A 24,683-nucleotide genomic window follows, 5' to 3' on the forward strand; every position below is an offset into this window, starting at 1 on the left:
GCCCCACCGTTTTCTCTAATCTGATTGGTTACGTTCACTCTAGAGGGCGGGAGCAGCGTTTGATTTCGCCCTCTGATTGGATGCATGCATGGGAAAAATAAAGAATAGCGTAAATAGACCCTAACGTCTGGCTGAGAAGGGCCTGTCCCAATTATTATGTTGCTCTATAAACTAGAACCCTAACTAGACACACTTACATTAACTACTACGTTTGCAACTTCACAAAATATACACCTTTTATAGACACATTACAGAGGTGTCAAGTAACAAAGTACAAAATACTTTTTTCCTTACTTTGATGATGTTTAGAGGTTTTGTGTGCAAAAGGGTTTCACAGAACCAACAGACAGTATTAGTACAGCATTTCAGAATGTAGACAGGAAATTCGATATTAGACATATTTCATTGAATTACCAGAGCTATGCATTATTAAAAATACTATACATGTGTATAATAAAAGAAAAATAAATGTTACAGTGCGTACCTAAATAATAATATACATAACTAAGTAAATGACAAAAATAGTCAAACAATATTAATCCTGCTACATATACTTGTTACTCTTACTCCTTGCATTTTCACGCAATTGTCTGTAGTTATATACTTACATTTAACAAATAGCCTTGTTACATACTTTCAAATTTAAGAATCTGAGGTTGATTGCTCTTACTGATATGAAATTATTACGTTTTTATTTGGGATTTCGTAGGCTGGAGACAGGTTAAGGTCTGTTAAAGGGTTAAACACCAGTTGTTGTTTTTTTATTAATGAGCTATATTGTCTACATTTATTGATATATCAGGCAGGAGTGCCCCAGATAGAATATAGTATTTCAGAAAAAGGGAATATACTCAACAAAAATTAGCAGAAGTAAACTTTACTATTTGAGTGACTAAGTTAAGAGTTAGGGAGTAAGAGAGAGGGCTATATTTTAAAATACAATAGTTGTTACATCTTGCAACAGAATTGGTAAGTTAGCCATATTTAAGCAATAACACAAGAGAGGGAGTGCTATAACGTGTCATTTTGGCACTGCTGTGATGCGGTCGTGAAGATCAGCACAGCAGTGCCAATAAGACACGTTATAGCACAAACATTGAGTGTATTATTGCGATTATACCACAGTTCCATTATCACTGTTTATTGAAAGATTTTGAGTTAAACAGGACAAGAAAATGCGATTAGATTGGTAATAAACACTCCGCCAGTTAAAATAATTCCATTACTGCTGTGCTTTAGCTGCACTGTAAGCTCTTTATCGGCCATTTCAGTTAATATTGTGGAAATCTAAGTGTACTGTAAATAAACATAAGCGCTTTACTCACCAAAATACACTGTTTTTTAGGAGAGAAATCTGTGTAGAATAAAGTCCAGCGCTCGTTTGACTAAAATATTTATTTTTATGAATTCAAAGTTTTGTTTACTTCGGCGCCCCCAGCGGTGAGATCTGCAGAATTACAAGAGTCCACCTTACATTCAGCCTAAAATACCCCATATTAACTGTAAAATATATACACTTAAGCATTTATTTAAAAAATAACAACTCTTAACCTGATATTGGATGCTAATAATGTGTGTGATAATAAGTATTTTCGAATCGCTTATTTATTTGTGGGACCGCGTCTTTGTCTGCGCCGCCTATTGAAGACATGGCGTGTCTGCACTGTGCCTATAGGATCCAGCGCCTCCCAGTGGTGTTTAATGATATCGCATTTGGTAAGTGTGACTTAGACGTTGTGTTGCTTGACATTGTCTTTAATGTGCTTTAATGGTTTATAATGTAAAATAGGTTGTTTTTTGTAATTTACTTTTCTGTTCTATTGTGCAAATAGAGAATGAGTTGGGAAATTCCTGTGACACATTTAGATCCGTAACTTCTGAACCATAAGGCCTTTTCTCAAGATTTTTTTAGACTTGCTAAACCATGTGGCCGTGCTTGGACCGCCAATTGATGAAAGAGTATCTTGGAGTACTGGCCAGTATGGAGAAGAGCCAGTTCTCCTTTCACTCTGAAGTCTTTCTGCTAAACAGACTTGTGAAAATCAGCCATAAGGAGGTGAGGGGTGTTTTTATATTCATGCCATTACAGTTACATTATATGTAATAATGAAAATAGTTCAATTGGTTTAAATATAATGAGTAGGAATAGGCAATAAGCAAGTAACATTATTACTGATATTTAGACTTTATTGTTTATTGTCAATTTTATACCAACAGTGCACAAAGGATTAATATTTCACTGCAACGGCCCAGCAGTTAGGAGATCAAATGCAGCAACAGTGTAAGTAAAGCAACATACATACACACTGTACATTACACTATGTACCTGCAACACATGCCCATATACTGCGCATATAAAACTGAAATACTGATATTGCACTGAACAAGTGTTATTACTCTCTTGTGTTTAGCAGTCTTATGAACCTGGTTGTTCTGCATTCGAAGACTTCAGAACAAACCTCATCCCAGAGGCCGTGTGCAGTGAGTACAGACCATGGTGAGGGTGGGAGCGGGTCTGTAATCATGTTTTGAGCTTTGTTCAGGCAGCGGTTTGTGGCAGTGTCCTGCACGGAAGTCCCAATGATCCTTTCAGCTGTCCTGCCCGCCCTCTGCAGAGACTTGCAGTCAGCGAGCGGCCCTGCAGGCTCCTGCACAGAGATGCAATTTGTAAGTATGCTCTAAGCAGTATCTCTGTAGAAGGTCTTGAGAATCACATCAAATGAGAGCTGCATATGTGAGAAAAAAGTGCATTCGTCCTTATAGAATTACTGACACTGTTCATTTTGTTTTAGGACATGGAAGAGAGGACGAACAGTTTCCTCGGAAGTGCGACACCCAGCTGCTGAGGACAACACAGAACTCCATGATCCACTGTTCTGGCTGTTGTTTTAGCTCAGTTCTGTCCATTTATCGCCGCCCTACCTGCTGCTGCCTACATCACAATAGTGTGGAAAAATAGCGTAGTTCTCTGTGAATATTTACATTTCCAAGCCCAAAGTAATTTCTAGAATCCGGGTCGACCAGAGGAGGACTGGTTCCCCTATTGAGCCTGGTTCCTGGTTTCTTCCTCATTGTCAGGGAGTTTTTCCTTGCCACTGTCGCCTTTGAGCTTACTCTTTAGGGGTCTAGACCCAGATTACTAATATTCTTTAGCAAAACCAAAAGTTAACAACTTAAAAAAATATATTATTTAGCCATCATTAACTTACAGTTTTATTCAAGAAGACCATCAAACCGATTTCCAAATCAGTCAGAGCCCTATCATCAAACACAGCTTGTGTGGATATTGACTGATAAAACCTAGATATTGAATGAGGCCTTAATGTAGTGACTTTTTTTGTTAACTTTAGTTTTAAAAGGCTTGTCTACCGTATTTTTTGCACTATAAGGTGCACTCGAAATCTTTAGTTTTCCCAAAAATTGTCAGTGCGCCTTTTAATCCAGTGCCCCTTAGGTATTAATTTTACCAATCAGGTTGTAAGGAGCAGTAAAGACACTACACTGATGTGCAGCATTATACAGGCGTATAGTTTTCAACAACTAGAGAAACAATACTCCTTTTCATGGCAGCATCATGTGATTTAATAATAAACGTTTACCCTTTACTCTGAAAGCTTGACTCATTTTCTTTCTTTTATAAATATTAAACTTACGATTCTTAAAATGATATATTACACTTTTCTTAAAATGTTAACAAATCTTACTGTCATTGTTGTTTTGGCCAGCTCGTTCACACGAACAGCAACATAAAAAGAGGAAAAACAACAGTTGGAAACAACTGATTCATTTATTAAATAATATAATTTAGATATATAACGTCTAGGGGAAACAAAGATAAAGGAAAAAGTAACAAAAAAGATCAAGGTCAGCGCATAAACGTGTGATAAAAAAATTAAATGAGCCCCCAACACCATGTTCGTTAAAAAGATGTTGAAAAAATGTCCATGCTGTTTGTTAAAACTACGTTCCATTTAGGTTCAAAGTAAAAGGTGAAAAGATTTGTTTTCCCAGTGGTTGAAAAGAGTATATTTACAATGTCTAATTAGGTTGAAAAGATTTATATAGACACACATTATGTTTTGGTTAAATTAACAGTAAAAATACTATTTCAGGTAGAAATGTCAACTGTTTATTTTATATTTAACACTTTAAATGTTTTATTTAATTCCACTTTTGTATAAAACATTTTACAGAGACAGAGTTTCAGTTAAAACAATCCCCTCCAAACACACACCCAAATACCACACACCAAATAACACTTTCATTTGTTAACTAAAAAATAGTTTTTGACGTTTAATTTTTTTTCCATCCATGCTGTCTATGCCACAACCCCCAACACACGAACATTAAAATTTCTTAACTAGGAAAGTTTTTAACCACATTTTTCTTAATGTTGAAAGAACTTACACTTACACTATCTAGCTGGGTTAGCTAGTGTTTACAGAAGAGTATTGCTGCCACTTATAATAAAAAAAAATCTTTAAACTTTCTCGTTAAAACGACATACTATGTCGTAATTATGAAATAAACATCTTGTAATTATAAAAAAAGTATCTCGTTTTTATGAGTTATGTCGTTAAAAAAACATAGTATGTTGTAATTATGAGAAAGTATCTAATTTTTATGCTCGGTTCAGCAGATCCAGGGCCATTTTAAGGCATTTTGGGTCCCGAAGCAAAATTATTATATATGTTTACACTATATTGTATAGTATGTTGATTTACTTACACTGTTGCTGCATTTTTCTCCTAACTGCTGGGCTGTTGCAATGAAATATTATTCCTTTGTGCACTGTTGGTATAAAATTGACAATAAACAATGAAGTCAGTGATAATGTTACTTGCTTATTGCCTTTTCCTACTCATTATATTTAAACCAACTGAACTGAATTTAAACTAACTGTAATGGCACAAATATAAAAACACCCCTCACCTCCTTATGGCTGATTTCCACAAGTCTGTTTAGCAGAAAGACTTCAGAGTGAAACGAGAACGGGCTCTTCTCCATACTGGCCAGTACTCCAAGATACTCTTTCATCAATTGGCGGTCCAAGCACGGCCACATGGTTTAGCAAGTCTAAAAAAATCTTGAGAATAGGCCTTATGGTTCAGAAGTTACGGATCTAAATGTGTCACAGGAATTTCCCAACTCATTCTCTATCTGCACAATAGAACAGAAAAGTAAATTATTTTCTTTCTAACAACCAATTTTACATTATAAACCATTAAAGCACATAATGTCAAACAACACAACGTCTAAGTCACACTGTGGCTGTATTCGGAATGGCATACTACTATACTGCGTACTGCATACTGCACAAGTATGTACTGCATACTACACACTGCCCAGTATGTAGTATTCAGTACAGCAACACTTTTGATTGTAGTACCCTACACGGTTCTGTGACACACCAGTCAGTGCTCTGTAGTGCTCCGAATTCCTCAGAGTGAATTGTAAACAGAAAGAACATGAAAAATGTCCTACCTTTTCATTATTAAGACTAATAAGATCTGCATACTGTCCAGAACAGCAATAGCTGCTTTTATTTTAGAGTAAGTGCAGTTAACTCAATTCTAACAACCATTTTGCAGCAGCCCCCACAACCCAAGTATGTTCCAGTTATATTTAAATATGTTTTCCTATTTATTTTAGTAGATTACTATTTTCATCTATGTAAATACCAACAAGAAGAAAACATTTAAACAAACTCTTATTCATATTTACACAATCTTAACAATAAAAGAAATGAGACACCTTGCACAAATGAAACAATTTTATTAATTTGTATTCAAATCATTCCCTTATTTAAAAGAAAAATATGTATTAAAACTCAGGGAATTATTTATTAAATCAACAGAACGATTTATTAAACAAAGGTAATTATTTATTAAATTAACAGAACGATTTATTGGAATTATTTATTAAATAAAGAGAACGATTTATTAAAACTAAGGGAATTATTTATTAAAGTAAAAGAATAATTTATTAAAACTGAGGGAATTATTTGGGAGGGACCAATAACAGACCGTCAGCTCCGCTCCGCTCCGCTCTGCAGTCTGTGACCTCGAGGCAGCCCTCAGGGGCGGGGTTATTTAAATGAGTAGGCTGCTCTCCACAGTCTTTCTCTCTCCTCTGGTCTCTACTGCGCAGACTCGGGTTTCAGGATCGCCAACATGGCGGAAGATTTTGGCTTCATTTTCACTGAATGAATAGGAACGGAGACACGACGTCCATCTTTTTTTTACAGTCTCTGGTTGGTAAGCGCTGCGTCGTTGCTAGGTTACCTGTATGTGGCGAAGTAATATATGGAGAGCTTCGGTTACAGTGCATTATCGGCTAATATTGTCACTCATAAAACACCTCTCAGCCAATCAAATTACAGGGTCGGAACTAATTGTGGTATAATGACTAATAACTTAACGGGAAACTAAACCCCCTGATTTTTGCTGACTCCACCCTCAGCTTAAATTTGAATAGAGTTTAAAAATGGGAGGAGTCGTTTGGAGGGGTGATGTATGGGTTTAGAGGCAGTGCAGGAGGGAAAGCTGATTGGCTGAGCTGCAGCAGCAGCAGTGTGCCTCTGATAGTGGTGAGACACACATGGTTGAATGTCAGCAGGGATAAGGTATTATTAACTGACTGATCTGCATATTGTGATGTGTCTGCACACACAAAGTACACATACACATCATCCTTGTCTATAGCACAGTTAAACCTGTGAGTGCGCTGCAAAGGCGGAAGTCACCACAAGAGAAGTTTTTTTTTTTAAAGGTTAGGAAATGTTAATAAAAAAAATTAAGCAGGACTGGTATGTCATGTTATTTCAAAGGAACACATTTCAGCTATTACTGGAAAAATATGGTTTAGGGTTCAGAGGCTCTTTAACACAGAAAGTAACGTACACTACTGGCTTGGCATCCTAGGTCACATCGAGTCTACAAGCGCACAAATAGGACAGGGCCCAGAATCACTTTCGTGTGACGTGAGAGCACAACAGATCTGAGTGGACGGTGAGGGGCGGTAAAGCTGCTGCGCTCCGTTTACTCCTCAGGTAGCTTCAATACTTCACCTTCAGCCCATTTAAACCAGATATTTAGAGAGAAGCTGAGTTAATAACCGGTTCTGTTCAGTTTATTTTGTTAGAAATTCGGCCTGTATGCGGGAAATTTCCACTTAAACAGGTTTTGTTTGCCCGGTTTGGTTCATTAGCCGCTTAGCCACCAAGCTAGCTGCCCTGAGGCATGCTAATGGAGCAGGCTTGGTGGCTAGGCTAGCTTGGGGTTAGCTTGCTAGCTAAGAAGCTAAGGTCGAGAAGAAGAACTAAATGAAGCGAAACAAAAATAAATAAACGTTTAGCTTTGTGTAAAATAGAGTGTTACAGTTATACATGACTGCTAAATACACCAGCCCCATGTTAACCTGGCTAAACAGCGCTGCTGTTATAATTACTATGCTGTCTACGGCAGATTTACGATATGTTGGCTAGCGCTAGATTAGCTAGAAATCTTCTGTCACTGTCTTTCTTTATCTGTCTCTTATCTACTTCTCCGAGTATCTCTGTCTGTCTCGCTCTTTCTTTTTCTGCCTCTCTCTCTCTGTTTCTTTCTTTCTATCTGCTATCTGTCTTTTTCTGCCTTTCTCTCTGTTTCTTTCTCTGGGTCTCTCTCTCTCTCTCTCTCTCTCTCTCTCTGTCTCTCGCTCTTTTTCTGTCTCTCTCTTTCTATTAGTCTCTGTGTCTTTTTCTGTCTCTCTCTTTCTCTCTATCTCTCTCTCTCTCTCCCTCCCCCACCTCCCCACCTGTCTCTCCATCTCTGACTGTCCCCCTCGTTCTCTCTTTTTGATCTTTTGATTTAAACACATAATTTAGCTCAATAACAGCATCTTATGTTTATATAGATAGATAGCTAGTTAGATTACAACCTGAAGCTCTGTAGTGAAGATACCATGTTTAAATCAGTGATTCCCAAAGCTAGTCCTGAAGTACCCCCTGCCCTGCACATTTTAGTGTGTACCCTCTTTCCAACACACCTAATCAATCTCACCAGCTGACTAACAAGTATTTATTGAGCTGAAAGTGGAAAGTGAAAGTGTGTTACAGCAGGAAACCACTAACCCTTGCTAAATTGTGCAGCAGAACAGGTGTTCCTTTATGACCATGTTTAGGATCAACTGTATTGTATTGAATTGAATTGAATTGAACTGAAACACCTGGTCCTAACCTGCTCTCTTTCCACCCAGGTCTTTACTCTGTGTCTACATATCAGCAGATACAGCCATGAATTGGAGCAAGGGAGGTCCAGGGGGCAAGCGAGGCTTTGGGTTTGGAGGGTTCTCCCTGTCAGGGGGTAAAAAAGAGGAACCTCGTGCGAATCAGAAGGCTCACAACTCGTTTGGAGCATCTGGGTCAGCAGGAGGTTACGGCAAAAACCAGCAGCTTCCAGCTTTCTACAAAATCGGGACTAAGCGGGCGAATTTCGATGAAGAAAATGCGTAAGTGGACTTTACTCTAGATATAGTCTGGGTATGAAGGATGTTTAAATATGTATGAGTTGTGAGACAAATGTCGGTGAGGAAGGTTTTGAAGGACACTTGTATACAAAGCTCATGGCTTTTACAGGTTTCAGGTTTGCTGGTGGTGTTGATAGAAACCAGACGCTATGTTGTCAACTTTGCAAATATAACCCCTCTATTTTCTATCACCACCAGAGATTCATAAAAAAAATAAATGACTTTAATATGAACCAAGCTTTCTGTGTTTGTTGCAAGCTTTAAGTTTGTAAGCAAGTGGCCCAAACTACTGGGAAACCTACCACCTCATTGACCTTTATTTCTGTCTTATTTCATGGAAATTACGGATGTTTAGAAGTAAGGTTAAGTTCAGAGAAGAAAAACTACAGCTAATTGCACTAGTGTGGAATTGAATTTCTGACTTTTCTTAAGGTATTTTGAGGATGACGAGGACGAATCGAGCGCTGCGGATCTTCCCTATATCCCAGCAGAGAACTCTCCAACCAGACAGCAGTTTCAGTCTAGCGGAGGAGGAGGCGGCGGCGGTGGATCAGATAGTGAAGACGATCCACTGGATGCCTTTATGGCTGAGGTGGAGGTGAGGTCATGCATCAGAGTTACAGCACTGAGTCATGCTCACTTGTTAGAAACCATTAAGTACTTGTTCTTTATGACATACAATAGTTCACTCACAGTTGCATGTGCATGCTGCAGGTGAAACTGTTCTTTTAATCCCATTGCCTGCATAAGACAGTAAAAGAGAACATAATAAGGAAATTACCCCTGACTGTCGACCCGTAAATTAGAATTCATAGCCACACCCACCTTGGCTTGTGACTGCTCACTGCAGAGCTATGGAGGGAGCATCACAGTGCTGTTGGCCATTCAGAGGTGATAGTTTGCCATGAATATCCATGAGTAAGAGCCTCCTCCACCCAAATAAAACAGCCTGAAACGGGAACAACAGAACTTTTTCACAAAAACTGGCTCACAAAATAAACGTAAAAACCATGAAATAAGACCTTATGGGTATGTTTTCATTGGATTTGATGGAGTCGGTTCAGACTTGAGTTGTTAAAGAGTTTTCACTAACAGATTCCACCCAATATCAGGTTGAAAAAATTAAATATGTTTGAGTTTCTGCAACTGAAATTGGATGCTATTTTTGAGGCTAAAAATATCAGTCTCAGCCCATCATACACTACATGGCTTTCACTCTAACTGCATCAGAGTCTGCAGACTACAGCCAACCTCATCGCACCTGAAAATCAGCCTTAAAATCATGTAGTGTAAACCAGCAAAGTTGTGTGATTTTTACAGGGTTCCCAATGTATCCTTAACATCTTTAACAGTGTACTCAAACTAGGCAATCTTCCTAAAGCACAGTTTTTTTACTAGTGTGATCTGTGCACTGGCCCACTTGAAGAGGTGGGCCAGAGAATGGTTCCCTTGGACTTGGGCACGGTATGCATGCAGTGTCTGCACAATCAAGATTATGTTGGTATTGCATCGTTCCTGTAAACAAACATGGTGGTGTTTAGCCGAATTCAGCACGGGAAAATCACCCCCTCTGGTATGCCGCTATGTATTTCTAAGTAAGTCATCTCCACTGCTACAGCAGCCTGTTTATTTCTAAGGGAAAAAACACAAACATTCAAGAAATGCAGGACGATATGTAGAATATGGGCCCTTTAAACTCATTTGAAAGAAAAAAAAAATCATAGAAGATTATCTTAGCTGATAAGTCAAACACAATTGAATGGCCCTTAAAGCAAAAAGAAAAGTGGTGAATTCAACTTGAGACAGCATGCTCCGTCCTTGTTAGTACTTTTAATTAAAATCTGTGCAGCAATCTGGCCCTCTGGAGCCAGCATTTATTGACCTACTGCTATTATCACACATTTTTGTCACATTATACATAATATACCTTGTTCTTTTTTTGATCACACAGAATCAAGCAGCCAAGGACATGAAGAAGCTGGAGGAAAAGGAGAAAGAGAAAAAGCTGGTCAAGTAAGATTCTTTTATGACTCCTCTGAGGCACTGTGTGAGTTTTTTGCTTTTCTTAGTGTGCTTTTGGAGCTTAGATAGTAGTAGTCAGAGCTGAATATTCATTGGCTCTTATCTATTTGAAGGAAATAGTATGTTTGTATGTGGGTCTAAATGGTGGGGGGTTTGAAATGAATGAGGGTTTCCACAGGTGATTGAGCGAGTCGCAGGGAAGTTTTTTTTTCTCCGCTTGTTTTTCCAGGGGTATACGGGATGACATTGAAGAGGAAGATGAGCAAGTGAGTGACCCTCCTGAAGTTCCCATCATCATACCTCTACCTGAGCAGATGATTTGCCTGAATCTGTATCTTCTGTTCATTTTTATTATTGTTAAATCTTTCTTCTGTGTAACTCCACTACATAGAGTATTTCTGCAAGATATGCTCCTGATTTTTTTTGTAGCTGAGTGGGTTGGTTCAGTGCCCAAACATAATAATAATAACACAATAATTAGCTCAATTCGAAGGGATTATGTTCCTAGTTGAATTTGGTGCCCCCGCTGATTAAAAAAAATTGCATGTTTCAGTCATCAATGTTTATTGTTGATCCTGGTTATTTTCTGACAGCCAAATGTATACAGCCTAAATTCTTCTCTTTTTTTTTTTTTAGTTTGGTAAGCTCTTCTGGAACATAATTGGCTCACTAGCTTATACATTTTGTAATACTGGTGAAAAAGAGCTGCAAGCCAAAATAAAATTAATAGCTACAAGCAAATTTCAATTTCTAGTCGTAAATTGTGCTTTTGGTCAAAGCTTGTGTGTAGGCATAATCAAACTAGTACCCTCTTAAAAAAAAAAAAAAAAACAAGTGTGCCGTTTTTGTTAGAGATATGACTAAATGGCCTTTTGAATTGGTAAAGATATTAAAAAAATGTTCTTTAATGCCTTCACACTGTTACATCTCCTTTTCAGTGTGTTTTTATAACGTGGTTAGACATATTACATATAGCATTTTCTTTACCTGCAAGTACAGCACTAAGAAACCGTATTAATATAACGGAACAGGGTGGAAGAATCGTCTGTGATATTTTGCATCCTTGAGGCCCATTTATCTCCTGATCCAGTATTTGACTGCTGTGAACAGTTGGGTAATGTTTTGGGTAGTGTCTCTATTGTGTTTGATGTTTTCTAATGCAGGTTTCTTTGCTCTGTGCAGGAGGCTTATTTCCGTTACATGGCGGAGAACCCAACAGCTGGGCTGACTCAGGAGGAAGAGGAGGAGAATGTGGACTATGATAGTGATGGAAACCCCATTGCTCCCACCACCAAAAAGATCATTCTCCCGCTGCCTCCTATTGACCACTCTGAGGTACTGTTTCTTCTTCCTTGTTGTACAGTGTCTGCTTGGTATAGCCTAGAGTTAATTAAAGTAGATTAACAAGCTAATTATGTTGTTCTGAATGTAGTCGGAATGAAGCATTTGTCCTATGCAGAGCAAGTAGCACTAGGCTTCACATGAACAGGAACAGCAAACTGAATTTTATGGTTGTGCTGTATTTGGTTTTAAAAAGAAAATTAAGTTTTAAATTTAATTTTAGGGGGTGTTGGAAGTTTTCCTGTGGGTTAAGTGGGCCATGAGTTGCAAAAGGTTGGGAACTCCTGGTGTAGCCTATTGCTACAGTATGCAGTCTCAGTTTTTTTTCTTCTTTTTTTTTTCTTTTTTTTGCATTTTTTGTTACATTTTATGTTATGTTAAGGGGAGATTCTTTGTGAGCATATCATAAACAAAAAACATATAAAAAATGGTTGTGTCAGCAGGTTTATGAATTACTGACCATCATGAACTTTGTGTTCCTCCTGTAGATTGACTACCCTCCCTTTGAAAAGAACTTCTATATTGAGCACGAGGAGCTCAACAGCCTGACTGGAACACAAGTGGTGGAACTGAGACAGAAACTCAACCTGAGGGTTTGTGGCTTTTTATTTTTGCTCTATATCGCATACAGAGAGATGCTTCATGTGTGGTACTTGACATCTATTTCACATCTTTTTTCTTTTTTTATGAACAGGTGTCTGGTGCTGCTCCTCCTAAACCCTGCACCAGTTTTGCCCATTTTAACTTTGATGAGCAACTTATGAACCAGATTCGTAAATCGGAGTACACAAAGCCTACGCCCATCCAGTGCCAGGTGAGACAATGTGTTTCGCATAAGCTGAGTGCTTTCAGACAACTTAAAATTCTTTTAAGATTGGCAGAATGTTTACTATGTTAGTGCATTTTTTTTTTTTTTAGAAATAAACTTTAAATGCAGAATTATCCAATAACATTTCTACATTCAAATCTAAGCTTTTTCCCAACTTCACAACTTTGCCATCTCTCGTTTTGAGCATGTAGGACAGTATTTTTCACACAGGCTGTCATAACAAAAATCGCAAGGCAGCAGAAAGGTTTATTTTCTGCAGGATGTATAAAACAAGCATAAACACCACTGCTATGTATCTGTAAAGGTATGCTAAGTCTATGTATGTCGTCATCATTTTTTTTTTTTTTCATTATTTTAGGGTGTCCCTATTGCCCTGGGTGGCAGAGACATGATTGGCATTGCTAAAACTGGCAGTGGAAAGACAGCTGCCTTCATATGGCCAATGCTGGTGCACATAATGGATCAGAAGGAGCTGGAGCAGGGGGATGGGCCCATTGCTGTGATTGTCTGCCCCACCAGAGAGCTCTGCCAACAGGTAAATATTCATATTAATATTAGAATGTAGTTCAGCAGTTGTATTTATGTCCTAGCTTTCCTATTTACAAAACATGCAGTGTGTCAGTGTTCTGTAAGCATCTCATAAGAGAAGCATGTGACATTATGCGATGTCATTTTTTTTCTATATATAATATTGACTTCTTTTCTCTCCTCACGCTGCATTTACACTGCGATGACGCGTCAACGCACATGAGTGTACTGCCCCCCTCCAACTGATCGCGTGTGGGCGTTACAAAGACGCTCCCTGTGTTGTCAAATTAAAGCGTTTTAATAAATGGGAAAGGGTTTTCTACAAGCTTTAGTTCCTATAAACTAACTAATAAGAATGTATATTTATAAATATAAATGTCCGATTGAGCTATATAACACTGTCTAGTGAGCAGCATAAAGGTTACTTTTCCAATTAAATGACAATATTTTCAAAATCCACCAGAGACCGCAATAATCTTGGAAGTATCAGGCAAAGACCTGCCGTCTGATTGTATAGATGCATTGGACAGATTAATTTGCATAAAGTTGACCTCGGCTCAACTTTTCATTGCATAGCATCTCTGTTTCTCAGCTTGCCCAGAATTGCATGTGTAAAGTGTGTCCTTTTAGAGGTGTAAATTCTATTTTCTGACTGTAGGGGGAGCCCAAGAGCAAGAAATGGTAGTTCTCATAAAATGCTGCTTTAAATCCTGATTTTGTTTGTGTAGGTGTCTGCTAACATACTTGATTCTAATGTGAATATTGTTTTTTGACCTTCTGCTAGGTGTGCTGTTCCAGAAAATTACACAAAACAATGCATTATGCAGCCCTGTTATAAACCTGCAGTTTCTTTCCATCTCAGTAGTTCAGTTTGAAACAGAGTTGCGGCTTTAACACCTGCTCTTACAAAGAATGCTGTCTGTCTGTATCTCTGTAAATGCTGAAGTGAATATAAAGGGGCAGACGAGAGCTGCCAGAGAAGAGTCATGTGAATAATGGAAGTTATATCAGAATGACGGCTCACACAATGTGTGACTGATGATCATGATTACAGCTCATCTCTTTTCTTCTGTTTAGCAGTTATGATTAACTCTTTGTGTGTGTTGGTGTGTTCATGCAGATCCACACGGAGTGTAAGCGCTTTGGGAAGGTGTATGGCCTGCGCTCAGTGGCTGTGTATGGAGGTGGCAGTATGTGGGAACAGGCAAAGGCTCTACAGGAGGGGGCTGAGATTGTCGTGTGTACCCCGGTAAGAACCCTCTGCTACCCATGGCACAGTCCTTTTTGACCCTGAACATCAGACTGATTGTGGTATTTTCACATAGTGAAAGAGGCTACATTCACATTACAAGCCACATTGTTTTTTTTTTTTTTAAATCAATCTAACAACTGATTCATCAATTATTCTGAGGATAATTTTTTTAACTTTGTGTGTGTGTGTTCCTCAATTAAAAGTATAACCATAATAATGAAAAACATGAGTATTTCTTTTAAATGTTTCAATCATTTATTTATTTATCTTAGCATTATTTGTTCTCTTAAAATACATGGTATGCACACATAATAAAATGTTAACAGGTATCTTCTGTTTTACAGTACAAGGTAGCAATCCTTAACCTGAAATTGTATTAAGTATTAATGTTTTTACTTAAATACTACTCATATTTAGTGTAGAATATAGTTTTTATATCTAATAAAGAATCTGCATAGAACTCGACCTTCATCCCAGGAACCATGTTAGAACCTTTATGTTTAAGACTGTGAGACAGTGGATCTAATAAGGTTAAAGATTAAAGAACCTCAGCGTTAGACTATTTATAAAAGGTTCTTGTCAAACTAAGATTTTGCACAGATCTACATATGCAAACCAAGAACCATTAAGGAGCCTTTATGTTTAAGACTGTCAGAAATTGGGGTGCCGAGTGGTCCAGCAGTCTAAAGCGCTGCCACTATGAGCAGGAGGTCACCGGTTTGAACCCCTGCTCATGCAGCTCAAGCTGCCAGCGCTCAGAGGGAGCACAATTTGACTCTGGGCAGATGACGCTCTTTCGCTACATCACTTCTAGGGGGATGTCCGCAGCACAGGGCATCTGTGAGCTGATGTATCGGAACCAAGCCGCTGTGCTTTCCTCCAAGTGCGCTGGCTGCTCTGCAATGCTGCAGCAGCTCGAAAAGAAGCGGTGGGTGACTTCACATGTATCTGAGGAAGCATGTGCTAGTCTTCACCCTCTTGGTGTGTTGTGGCTATTGATAGGGGTATTTCTAGTGAGTGGGTTGGGTAAATTGGGGAGAAAATTGGAATTTTTTTTAAATAAAATTATTATAAAAAAAGACCGTCAGAAATCGGGTCAGATGGAGTAGTTACATTAGTATACATAGATGCATGATTCTAAAATGACACATTTTCACAGGGTCGTCTGATTGACCACGTGAAGAAGAAGGCCACATCACTGCAGAGAGTGACCTACCTGGTGTTTGATGAGGCTGACCGCATGTTTGACATGGGCTTCGGTAATCACTAATGACTCTTTTTCTCATTGTTTTCTCTAGATCTAGTCTGCAGTGCAAATGCTGAGTCATTGTGATTTCTGATTTGCGTTTGTTTACAGAGTATCAGGTCCGATCCATCGCAAGCCACATAAGACCAGACAGACAGAGTAAGTAAATTTTTATGAAGTGGTGATATAATGCATCTCAAAAAGTTTAAACATCATTGAAAACTTGATTTATTTCCGTAATTCGGTTCAAAATGTGAAACTCATATTATTTAGCTGTATTACACACAGAGTGATTCAGTTTAAGCATTTATTTCTTTTATCATTGACAGCCAATAAAAACAGAAATCAGTGTTTCAGAAAAAAGCAGAGGGAAGCATGAAGTGCTGTAAGATTTTCTGGGAAAACACTACACTGACTTTAGACTTGATATAACACAGTGGACCAACATCAGCAGATGATATGTCTCTCCAAACCATCACTGATTGTGGAAACGTCACCAAAGACCTCAAGCAGCTTGAACTGTGTGTCTCTCCACTCTTCCTCCAGACTCTGGTCCCTTGATTTTCAAATGAAATGCAAAACTTACTGATAATCAGTGATGGATTGGAGAACTAGGTCATCTGCCTGTGTTGGTCCACTGTGTAATTCCAAAAATCTTACAGCACTTCATGCTTCCCTCTGCCAACAACTTTTACAGAGATGTGGATTTCATTTTCCAGCAGGACTTGGCACACTTCCAAAAGTGCCAGTTGGTTTAATTTAATATTTTAATTTTCTGAGACACTGAATGTTGGGTTTTCATTAGCTGTAAGCCATAATCAACAATAAAAGAAATAAACGCATAAAGCATTGGAAAAGCACAAACATTGCAGGATTCCGATCATTAATTAATTTCTTGTTTTTTCCTCTTTCAGCTCTTCTGTTCAGTGCCACGTTCAGGAAGAAGATTGAAAAACTGGCACGGGATATTCTCATCGATCCGATCCGTGTAGTGCAGGGAGACATCGGAGAGGTGCGGGAGTGTCAATCACTTTATACAGTGCTTTATCTGCACATAATTATTACTTTATTATCGTGGATGTAGGTAATGTTTGTATATGTGTATAGTTGAGAGGTCTCTACATGTAGCTGATCGGCTAAGACGTTTTTTTTTTTTATTATTAATTAATTAATTTATTTTTTTTAACCTGTGTTTAGTTTACACTGAAGCTACTAGGCTAAATTAGGTGAAAGGAAAAAAGCTTAGCTACACCAAATGGAAGTAGGACTGCCCCAAATTGTGCCCAGTAGTTAAGATTACTGTTTCCCTTTAATACCAGCTGGTCTCTTGTCCTCTTGGCACATTAAAAAATATATATATATAAATCAGCAAGTGTGTGGAGGAGGTGCTTGGACAGCAACCCAGAGGCTTTTCTACCTCATGTTTTGCTGCAGCCATTTTTTCATTAATAGAGATGGAGTTACTTAAATAGTACAAATAAATGTATAACCTTTAGTAGGCGCATTAGTTGGGTTTGGAACATCAGAAATGTCCCAGACCTGCCAACATTTTCACATTTTGTATAATGGGCACGCATTTTAACCTCCTAGTAGAGCTTAGATTGGGCCCAAAAAATCCAGCCCACCCCAGCCCGACCCGACCCATAAACTAAAATAGTAAGTAGAGCATTAAAACTGAGCTTTTTAAAAATCATTTTGGACTCTTTGAATAATTGAAATCCATTCAGAATTATGTTAATTAACTTTGCAACACTGAAGAAGCGTAGACTTGTTATTTAAGAAAAATGTTTATTAAGAACCGATCTCTCTGTCTACTCTTATAAAATTAACAATGTCTAAGATAAAACATTTTCTAAACTATTTATTTTAAACATAAAGCCTTAGTGCAAAACACATTAAACAGTAATATTATGCACTGCACACTGCTAAATCAAAATACACCAAGAACAATAACATAATTTACAATTACTTTCGCCTACTATAATATAATTAACAATGTTTAAAAATATATATATATATAAAACACTCTCTGAACAAACTTTTTTTTTTTTCTTCTTCTTCCCAAGCATGTAGCCTTAGTGCAAAACACAAAAACAACAACAAGCTCTACTTCCTAGTGTGCTTGTATGATTCCATGTTCTAAAGTGCACACATTGTAAGTGTGTTCATGGTCATTCACTTTATCAGCAATTTATTAGTGATAAACAGTGGGACATTGCTTTTTGGACGTTTAGCAAGGATGCTAATCCAGCAAACTACCTGTAGAGCCATCCACAATTTTACCCATGCTTCATTTTCCTCCAAATTTTCGCTGTGCTGAAGACTTTCTCTCTCTCTCTCACTTGTTTTTCTCCATTAAAACTAAGTTAAACTCAGTAACTCGGCACATTATAATGTTTTAGTTTAAAAGGCATTAAAACTACCCTGAGAGATTATAATACAGTAAAAAAAAGGATCTATTCTGCCAGACCTAAAACGCACTACACTATATTAAAGTCTCCCTCTCAAAATTACAGGGAAGTACCAGCATTTAAAAAATAATGATTTTTATTATGATTAATTGCAGGTTTTGTAATCTCTGTGCTTATAAAATTCTTTCAAGGTTTGGCAGATCTGATGTTCTCTATCAGCATCATTTTTTTTCTCCTTTTTTTAAGCAAAATCAGCATGTAGTATGTGTCCGAAAATGCTTCAGATAAGAAATCATTACTTTCATGCCTCTAGTAGAGGGTGTGTGATCTTTGAAACAGTGTTATTATGCTTATTATACTGTTATATATGAAAATGGAGCAAAGTGTCAAACAGTACTATGTCAGAGATCACGTACACAAGAACTTAGCTCCTTAAAAACAGAAAATGGTATTCTCTCTTTTTAATCTTGCTCTCTCTCTCTGTGTCTTAGGCCAATGAGGATGTGACCCAGCTGGTAGAGGTGTTGCCAAACGGTACAGATAAGTGGGTCTGGCTGACCCGCAGGCTGGTGGAGTTCACGTCGTCCGGCTCCGTGCTCATTTTCGTCACTAAAAAAGCCAACTGTGACGAGCTGGCAACCAACCTGCAGCAGGAGGGCTACAGTCTGGGCCTGCTGCATGGAGACATGGACCAGAGCGAGAGGAACAAGGTCATCAGTGACTTCAAGAAGAAAAGCCTGCCCGTTCTGGTGGCCACTGATGTTGCTGGTAAGTCACTTTAAGGTTACTTGAAACTCTTTTTTTTTTTTTTTTTTTTTTTTTTTTTTTAATTGGTTAATTAATGGAAAAGTAAATCACCTACTGTTAATTATTTAATATAATATTTTCTTCGTTTTAGTGTTTTAAAAAGAAATGTAATAAAATAATGGAAAACATTTAAGGAAGAACCATTCTGTATCTTTTGTCCTCTTCTAGCTCGTGGTTTGGATATTCCCTCGATCCGTACGGTCGTGAACTATGATGTTGCCCGGGACATTGACACACACACTCATCGGATTGGCCGAACAGGTCGTGCAGGGGAAAAGGGCGTGGCCTACACACTCCTCACACACAAAGACACCACATTTGCTGGTGACCTTGTTAGGAATTTGGAGGGAGCCAATCAAAGTGTATCCAAGGACCTACTGGATTTGGCCATGCAGGTGCTTCAATACTTATTTTCTCATGTTTTACCTGTTACAAATCTGGCATTCACTCCATGGATCTCCATAGACCATATGGGATAAATGCAGGGTATTGTTGTCACCGAAAATAAATCAAATAAGTAAATAAACAACCTTCTCTAAAATGTTATTCTCAAAAGTGTGTCATACTGATGCACTACTAGCAGTATCCTAATGGGATGCTGATTAGATGCATCAGAGCTGGGGATCCAGAGCTGGGAGTCCAGTGGCTGCTTAGTGATGATACAAGGTTGGCAAGTTGGCTTTGGCTCATTTGATGTCTGACGAATGCTCTTGTGTGGCTTTAGCTTCTTACTTACAATTAATTTGCACTCATGTATTGATCTTTTTTTTTTTTCAGAACTCATGGTTCAGGAAGTCTCGTTTTAAGGGAGGAAAAGGGAAGAAGCTGAATATCGGAGGTGGAGGTCTGGGCTACAGAGAGAGACCCGGTCTTGGCTCTGAATCCTCGGTGAGTTTCTGTTTGTTTATATGAGATTAATCCAGTCTGCCCCCTAGAGTGCTTTTGTTGCTAAAGATATTCATTTCAAACCAGCTATAGCACTCTTTTGCTGATTCCACTTGTTTTATCAGTTCAACTTAGTTTTTAATAACTGAGAGTGTGTTCCTACTTCATGACCTGCTGCCACAGTAGCCCAGTGTGGATAAGATTGGACCCCTTTGGTTTGTGTAGAATTTAGGGGTGTCACGATTCTCTAAATTCTCGATTCGATTTTATTTCCGATTTTAGGGTCACGGTTCGATTTGATTCTCAATTTTCTTTTTCTTTTTTTTTTTCTTTTTTACAGCAGAGAAAGAAGCCTATGCCAGTTTTAGATTAGTCTATGGTCAGTCATTGGTTAGATTAATCTAATTTACAATTTCTTATTTCAAAAGGTGGGCTTGATATAAGTGATGCAAAGTGATACAAGTGATCTGTAATACACCACATTAGACACTAATGGTCAAATTTAAATAATTGAATTAATATTTATATATATATAATGCCATTTAGTGGCTTTTTTGGTAGCAGCATTGTGCACATAACAAAATAAATAATAAAAAAATACAGGAACAATATACATGTACAAAATAATAGAACAATTAGAGCCTTAACAAACTGAACTCTATCCTACTATAACAGTTAAACATGAAAAATAAGACTCGGTCCCTGAGAATGACACGTTTTTTCCTTTAACAAAGAAGATATATTATTAGCTTTGTCTGAGAGAAAGATGATCCTTAAGGTACCAAAACTATTAACATATTTGAGGCGAGACAAAACAACGGTTATTTTTATATCTTCAAGTTTTTATTTAAGAAGATGAGAATGTCCACAATCTCTGAAGAAAGGGCTGCTCTTTGAGCAGTCACAATGTCCACCGCGTCGGCTACAGTAAGCTGCGTAATTTGCGTTTTTAGTGTAGCGCACGCATGCTTGGGTTGCTTAGAGGGAGGGATCGTCGATCCTCTTTTTGACTTTGATGCTCGAGACCATGACATAATTTAGATTGATTTCGATAAAATATCATTTCAGTATGTATTCCAGTCAGTGTCATATGAGACTACATGAGTAAGAATGTGTTGGTAACAGTATTTTAAGTTTGTACATTATTGCTCTCTGCATGCTTCTTTTCTCTTACTCCAGGAGCACAGCAGTAGTGCTGCTCTTGGTAACTATGAAGCCTACAAACCGTCCACTGGAGCTATGGGAGACCGCATGTCTGCCATGAAGCAAGCTTTTCAGGTGCATCATTTTTTTCATACTCTTGTTTTCTTTGTCACTCTGTTTGTAATCTCTCATTCGGTCACATTTTCTATCACTTATTTCAACTTTTTCTGTCATTTTCAAATTGTCTGTTTCTGTATTTTGTCTTTCTTACTCTAGTTTGCTAATTTTCATTCTGTCTTATTCTTACAGTAATTTATTCTCCTTTTCTCATGTATTCTCACTCTCATTCAGTCATGCTATCTCACTCTTATTTTCTTTTTAAATAATTTTCTTATTCTCTCTTCCTCGTAAACTCATTCTCATTCAACAATACTATCTTTCTCGCACCCTCTCTCATTTTGTCTATCATACTCTTTTCTTTCGTTTTCTGTCACTGTCTAATTTTGTCTTATTCTTTTGTTTTCTGTTTGTTTATTCTCTTTCTCATTTTTATTCTGTCTTATTCTCACCACAAAATTTATTTTTCCTGCATATTTTCGCACTCTCATTGGGTCACGCTGTCTCAATCATTCATTCTCTTTCTCCCTAATTTTCTTATTCTCTCCAACTCATTCTGCCACTCTATCACTCTCTCATATTTTCTGTCACATTTTGTATCATTCTTATTTAGTCTTTCACTCACTCACTTACTTATTCATGCACACAAAATGGAGAGAATACACACATACCTTGCTCACCCTAACACTCGCTGTCTTTCTTCCTCAGGCTCAGTACAAGAACCACTTTGTGGCTGCATCTGGCAACCCTCCCAAGCTGAGCACACAGTCCAGCAGCACTACAGGCTGGACCAGCGCGGGCAGTCTGAGCTCCCTGCCGACAGGATCTCCTGAAGGAGCGGAAAAATCTCACATGTTGTCGACATTGTCCTCCGTGTCCTCAACACCCTCCTCTTCCCCCTCAGCTTCCTCTTTGTACTCCACCATGCCTCCTCCTGCAGCCTTCAGCCCGGCCACTAAAATGCCCGGCTTCAGCAGCGCTGGATCCCTGAGCTCTGTTTCAGAATCCTACTCCTCCTCTCCAGGGTCTGCAGACGGGTCCCGCAGAGATGACAGGGGGCGCTATGGAGACAGTCACCATCGCCACGGTGACAGACACAGCTCTGGAGACCGAGACAGGGAAAGGGATCGGGAACGAGATCGGGACCGGGACAGAGACCGGGACCGTGAAAGGGAACGGGACCGCGATAGAGACCGCGATCACTACGGAGAAAGAGACCGCCACAGAGACGGCGACAGGGATCGCCATGGAGACAGCCGCAATGGGGATGGCGGCGGTCGGCGGGACCGAGACGGACGCCCGGAGAGAGACGATTGGAGGGGAGAAAGGGGCGGAGACAGGGGAGGGTCACATAGGGGAGGGGAGGATAGCTTTGCGGTTCCGGATCTGCCGAAACGCAAGAAAAGCAGGTGGGACAATTAGAGCTGTTTTTTTTGTTTGTTTTTGTATTTGTTTTTCTTTCAAAACAGCATTGAAAGATATATGCTTGCCACTGTCCACATCCAACCTCATAGCAAGCATCTAAAAAAATTTAAAAAGATTTAAAGGAATACACTTGGTTTTACATCCTGATCTGTGAGTGTGCAATGATTTGGATTTCAATAGATTTTTTCAAAATAAAATAAGCCCTAAAAATCACACACTGAGAGGGGAAAAATGTTTTAATATATATATAATTTTTTTTCTTTTTTTTTTTTGGGTGATGCAATATAATTCTGATATCAATATGAACAATTGAAGGAAAAGGCATCGCCTAATGGATGGAGCCAGGCTACAGAACCTATTGTGCTTTCTTTTTTTTTTTTTTGCTTGTTATATGTTATATTATCATATAATCAGTGGCATAATATGGTCATGATATGACGATCATTTATTTCTGGAACAAGGTATCATCCAAAAATAAATAAATAAACACACTGAACATTAGTCAGTAACATGCTCTAATGATGATGCATTATTATTATTAAACAACTTTCGGTCTCAGTACATATTGATATTGTATTATTATTGTCCAGCCCTAAGTTGACTGCTGTCAACGTCTTCTTTTTCTTTCACTAAATACAGAAATGCACCTTGTATCACCATGTCAGTAGATCTTGATGATTAATCTTCATGATGGACCGATAGAAATAATCTTTTTTTCTGTAAAGTTGCCATTCTGCCATTTTGGGATTAAAAATTGTATTGTGACACAACGGCATTATGCTACAGTTGATTCAGAAACATTTTAGGATGTAAAAACACTGAAGTATTCCTTTCATCTTAACCTTCGATTGTGCAGTCCAATCTTGTTGGTTTCCATTCTAAGCAAGCAGGAACTCACCCGGTTCCACTGACTTCCACTACCAAGCATTTTTTTTTTTTTTGCAGATAAGGTTGGAAACCTTTGCTATAGATGACTCTGTTTGCCTGGCAGGCTGTTGATGCTGTTTTGTGAATGATTGTGTGAAAGTGTTTAATAAATTGGAACAGCAACAAAAAAAAGGAGTTGAGAGGAGGCTTATAATATGTATGTGTGAAGGATTCCATCTGTTTTAGGAGGAAACTCAGAATTTTTTTTAAGAGTTCCTTTTTTAGGGCACAGAAATGGGTTCTTTGAGTTTTTTGTTTGTGTTAATTAGCAAATCCAGCTAAATGTGAGATACTGTATTATGGATGAAATTGCCATCAGTACCTGTTGCCTAAAGAATTAATTGAGTGTTTACATTCTCTTCATAATCCAGATTCTGAACAAATTTCTGCAGTTATCTAATTATTTAAGTACTTATGATAACGATTTATTAGATCAGAGTGTGATCTAGAAAATTTAGCTCAGTAATTGTGGTTTTCAGTGTATACTCCTAACTGGAGTATTCTCGGATTTCTCAGTCTAAGCATGATTAAAACAGACCCTGGTACCACAAGTAAGTGAGCAGCTTTAAAACAGTAACTGTGAAATAGTGACTAAATTGCATTTTATTGGATTTCTGACTAATTGTGATGTTCTGCAGTAATCAGATTATGAAGTGCTTGTAAACACGCTTACTGATTGAGAATTTTTTTTTTTTTTTTTTTTAGGTTTAGGATTTTCTTCTGTATTTTAAACCTGTCATTACAGGCTCTATGGCCTGTGTGCACTGTTGCATAGTCTGCTTTTCTCACATCTGTATTTTTGGCTTTTTTTTTAATTAAAGTGAACTCCCATTCATCTCTTAAGGACAAAGGACTTCTGATTATCTAACCTGTCTACACCTAAAACATGCTGATATCCATAAAAATAGTGGGAAGGAAAAATGTTTCCATGCTTATGATGTTATTAGCTTTGTCTAAAAGCACTGAACTTTTTCATTTCATTCATTCATTGTGTGATCTTGGTGCAAGTACTCACATCTTGACATCTCATTCTGGCTTTAATAAACTTGTTGAATCCTCTTAATGTAGGAATAGTATGCCTCTTTCTTGCCTCTTTTGGGGGGTATTGGGCCTTCTTTTATATATTTAATTTCTTGTCATGTTTTGTTATTTGTTTCTTCCTTAACGATCACAATAATTAATTTGTTTTTTGTTTTTACAAAATTGATTTCTGTGCTTTTATTTTGTTAAATTAAAGGAGTA

At 38.0% G+C, this 24,683-nt stretch overlaps 1 protein-coding gene and 1 long non-coding RNA gene across 5 annotated transcripts; both read left to right on the top strand.

Moving 5' to 3' along the window:
• The first annotated feature begins 328 nt into the window (after positions 1-328).
• Positions 329-3,613, top strand: LOC125784503 (uncharacterized). 3 transcript variants are annotated; one of them, XR_007427303.1, is made up of 4 exons: positions 329-2,056; positions 2,218-2,281; positions 2,412-2,667; positions 2,793-3,613. It is a non-coding gene; the product is annotated as an uncharacterized LOC125784503 (long non-coding RNA). The 3 variants fall into 3 exon arrangements; XR_007427304.1 differs by having other exon boundaries at positions 2,415-2,667; XR_007427302.1 differs by lacking the exon at positions 2,412-2,667 and having other exon boundaries at positions 343-2,056.
• Positions 3,614-6,896: 3,283 nt separating this feature from the next.
• On the top strand, positions 6,897-24,504 carry ddx42 (DEAD (Asp-Glu-Ala-Asp) box helicase 42). Of its 2 annotated transcripts, XM_022677092.2 has the most exons (18): positions 6,897-7,051; positions 8,239-8,490; positions 8,941-9,106; positions 10,460-10,521; positions 10,760-10,796; positions 11,713-11,865; positions 12,360-12,464; positions 12,566-12,685; positions 13,059-13,235; positions 14,349-14,477; positions 15,640-15,739; positions 15,838-15,885; positions 16,641-16,738; positions 18,629-18,905; positions 19,113-19,339; positions 19,722-19,832; positions 21,009-21,107; positions 21,798-24,504. In XM_022677092.2, exons 2-18 carry the CDS (start codon positions 8,276-8,278, stop codon positions 22,509-22,511), a joined length of 2,838 nt encoding a protein of 945 aa, XP_022532813.2. In that variant the 5' UTR covers positions 6,897-7,051; positions 8,239-8,275; the 3' UTR covers positions 22,512-24,504. The 2 variants fall into 2 exon arrangements, with proteins under 2 accessions (XP_022532813.2, XP_049323922.1); XM_049467965.1 differs by lacking the exons at positions 6,897-7,051; positions 8,239-8,490; positions 10,760-10,796 and having other exon boundaries at positions 9,089-9,106.
• The last annotated feature ends 179 nt before the right edge of the window (positions 24,505-24,683 follow it).

The sequence above is a fragment of the Astyanax mexicanus genome, chromosome 19, assembly GCF_023375975.1.
Source record: "Astyanax mexicanus isolate ESR-SI-001 chromosome 19, AstMex3_surface, whole genome shotgun sequence".
In the NCBI taxonomy this organism is placed as follows: domain Eukaryota; kingdom Metazoa; phylum Chordata; class Actinopteri; order Characiformes; family Acestrorhamphidae; genus Astyanax; species Astyanax mexicanus.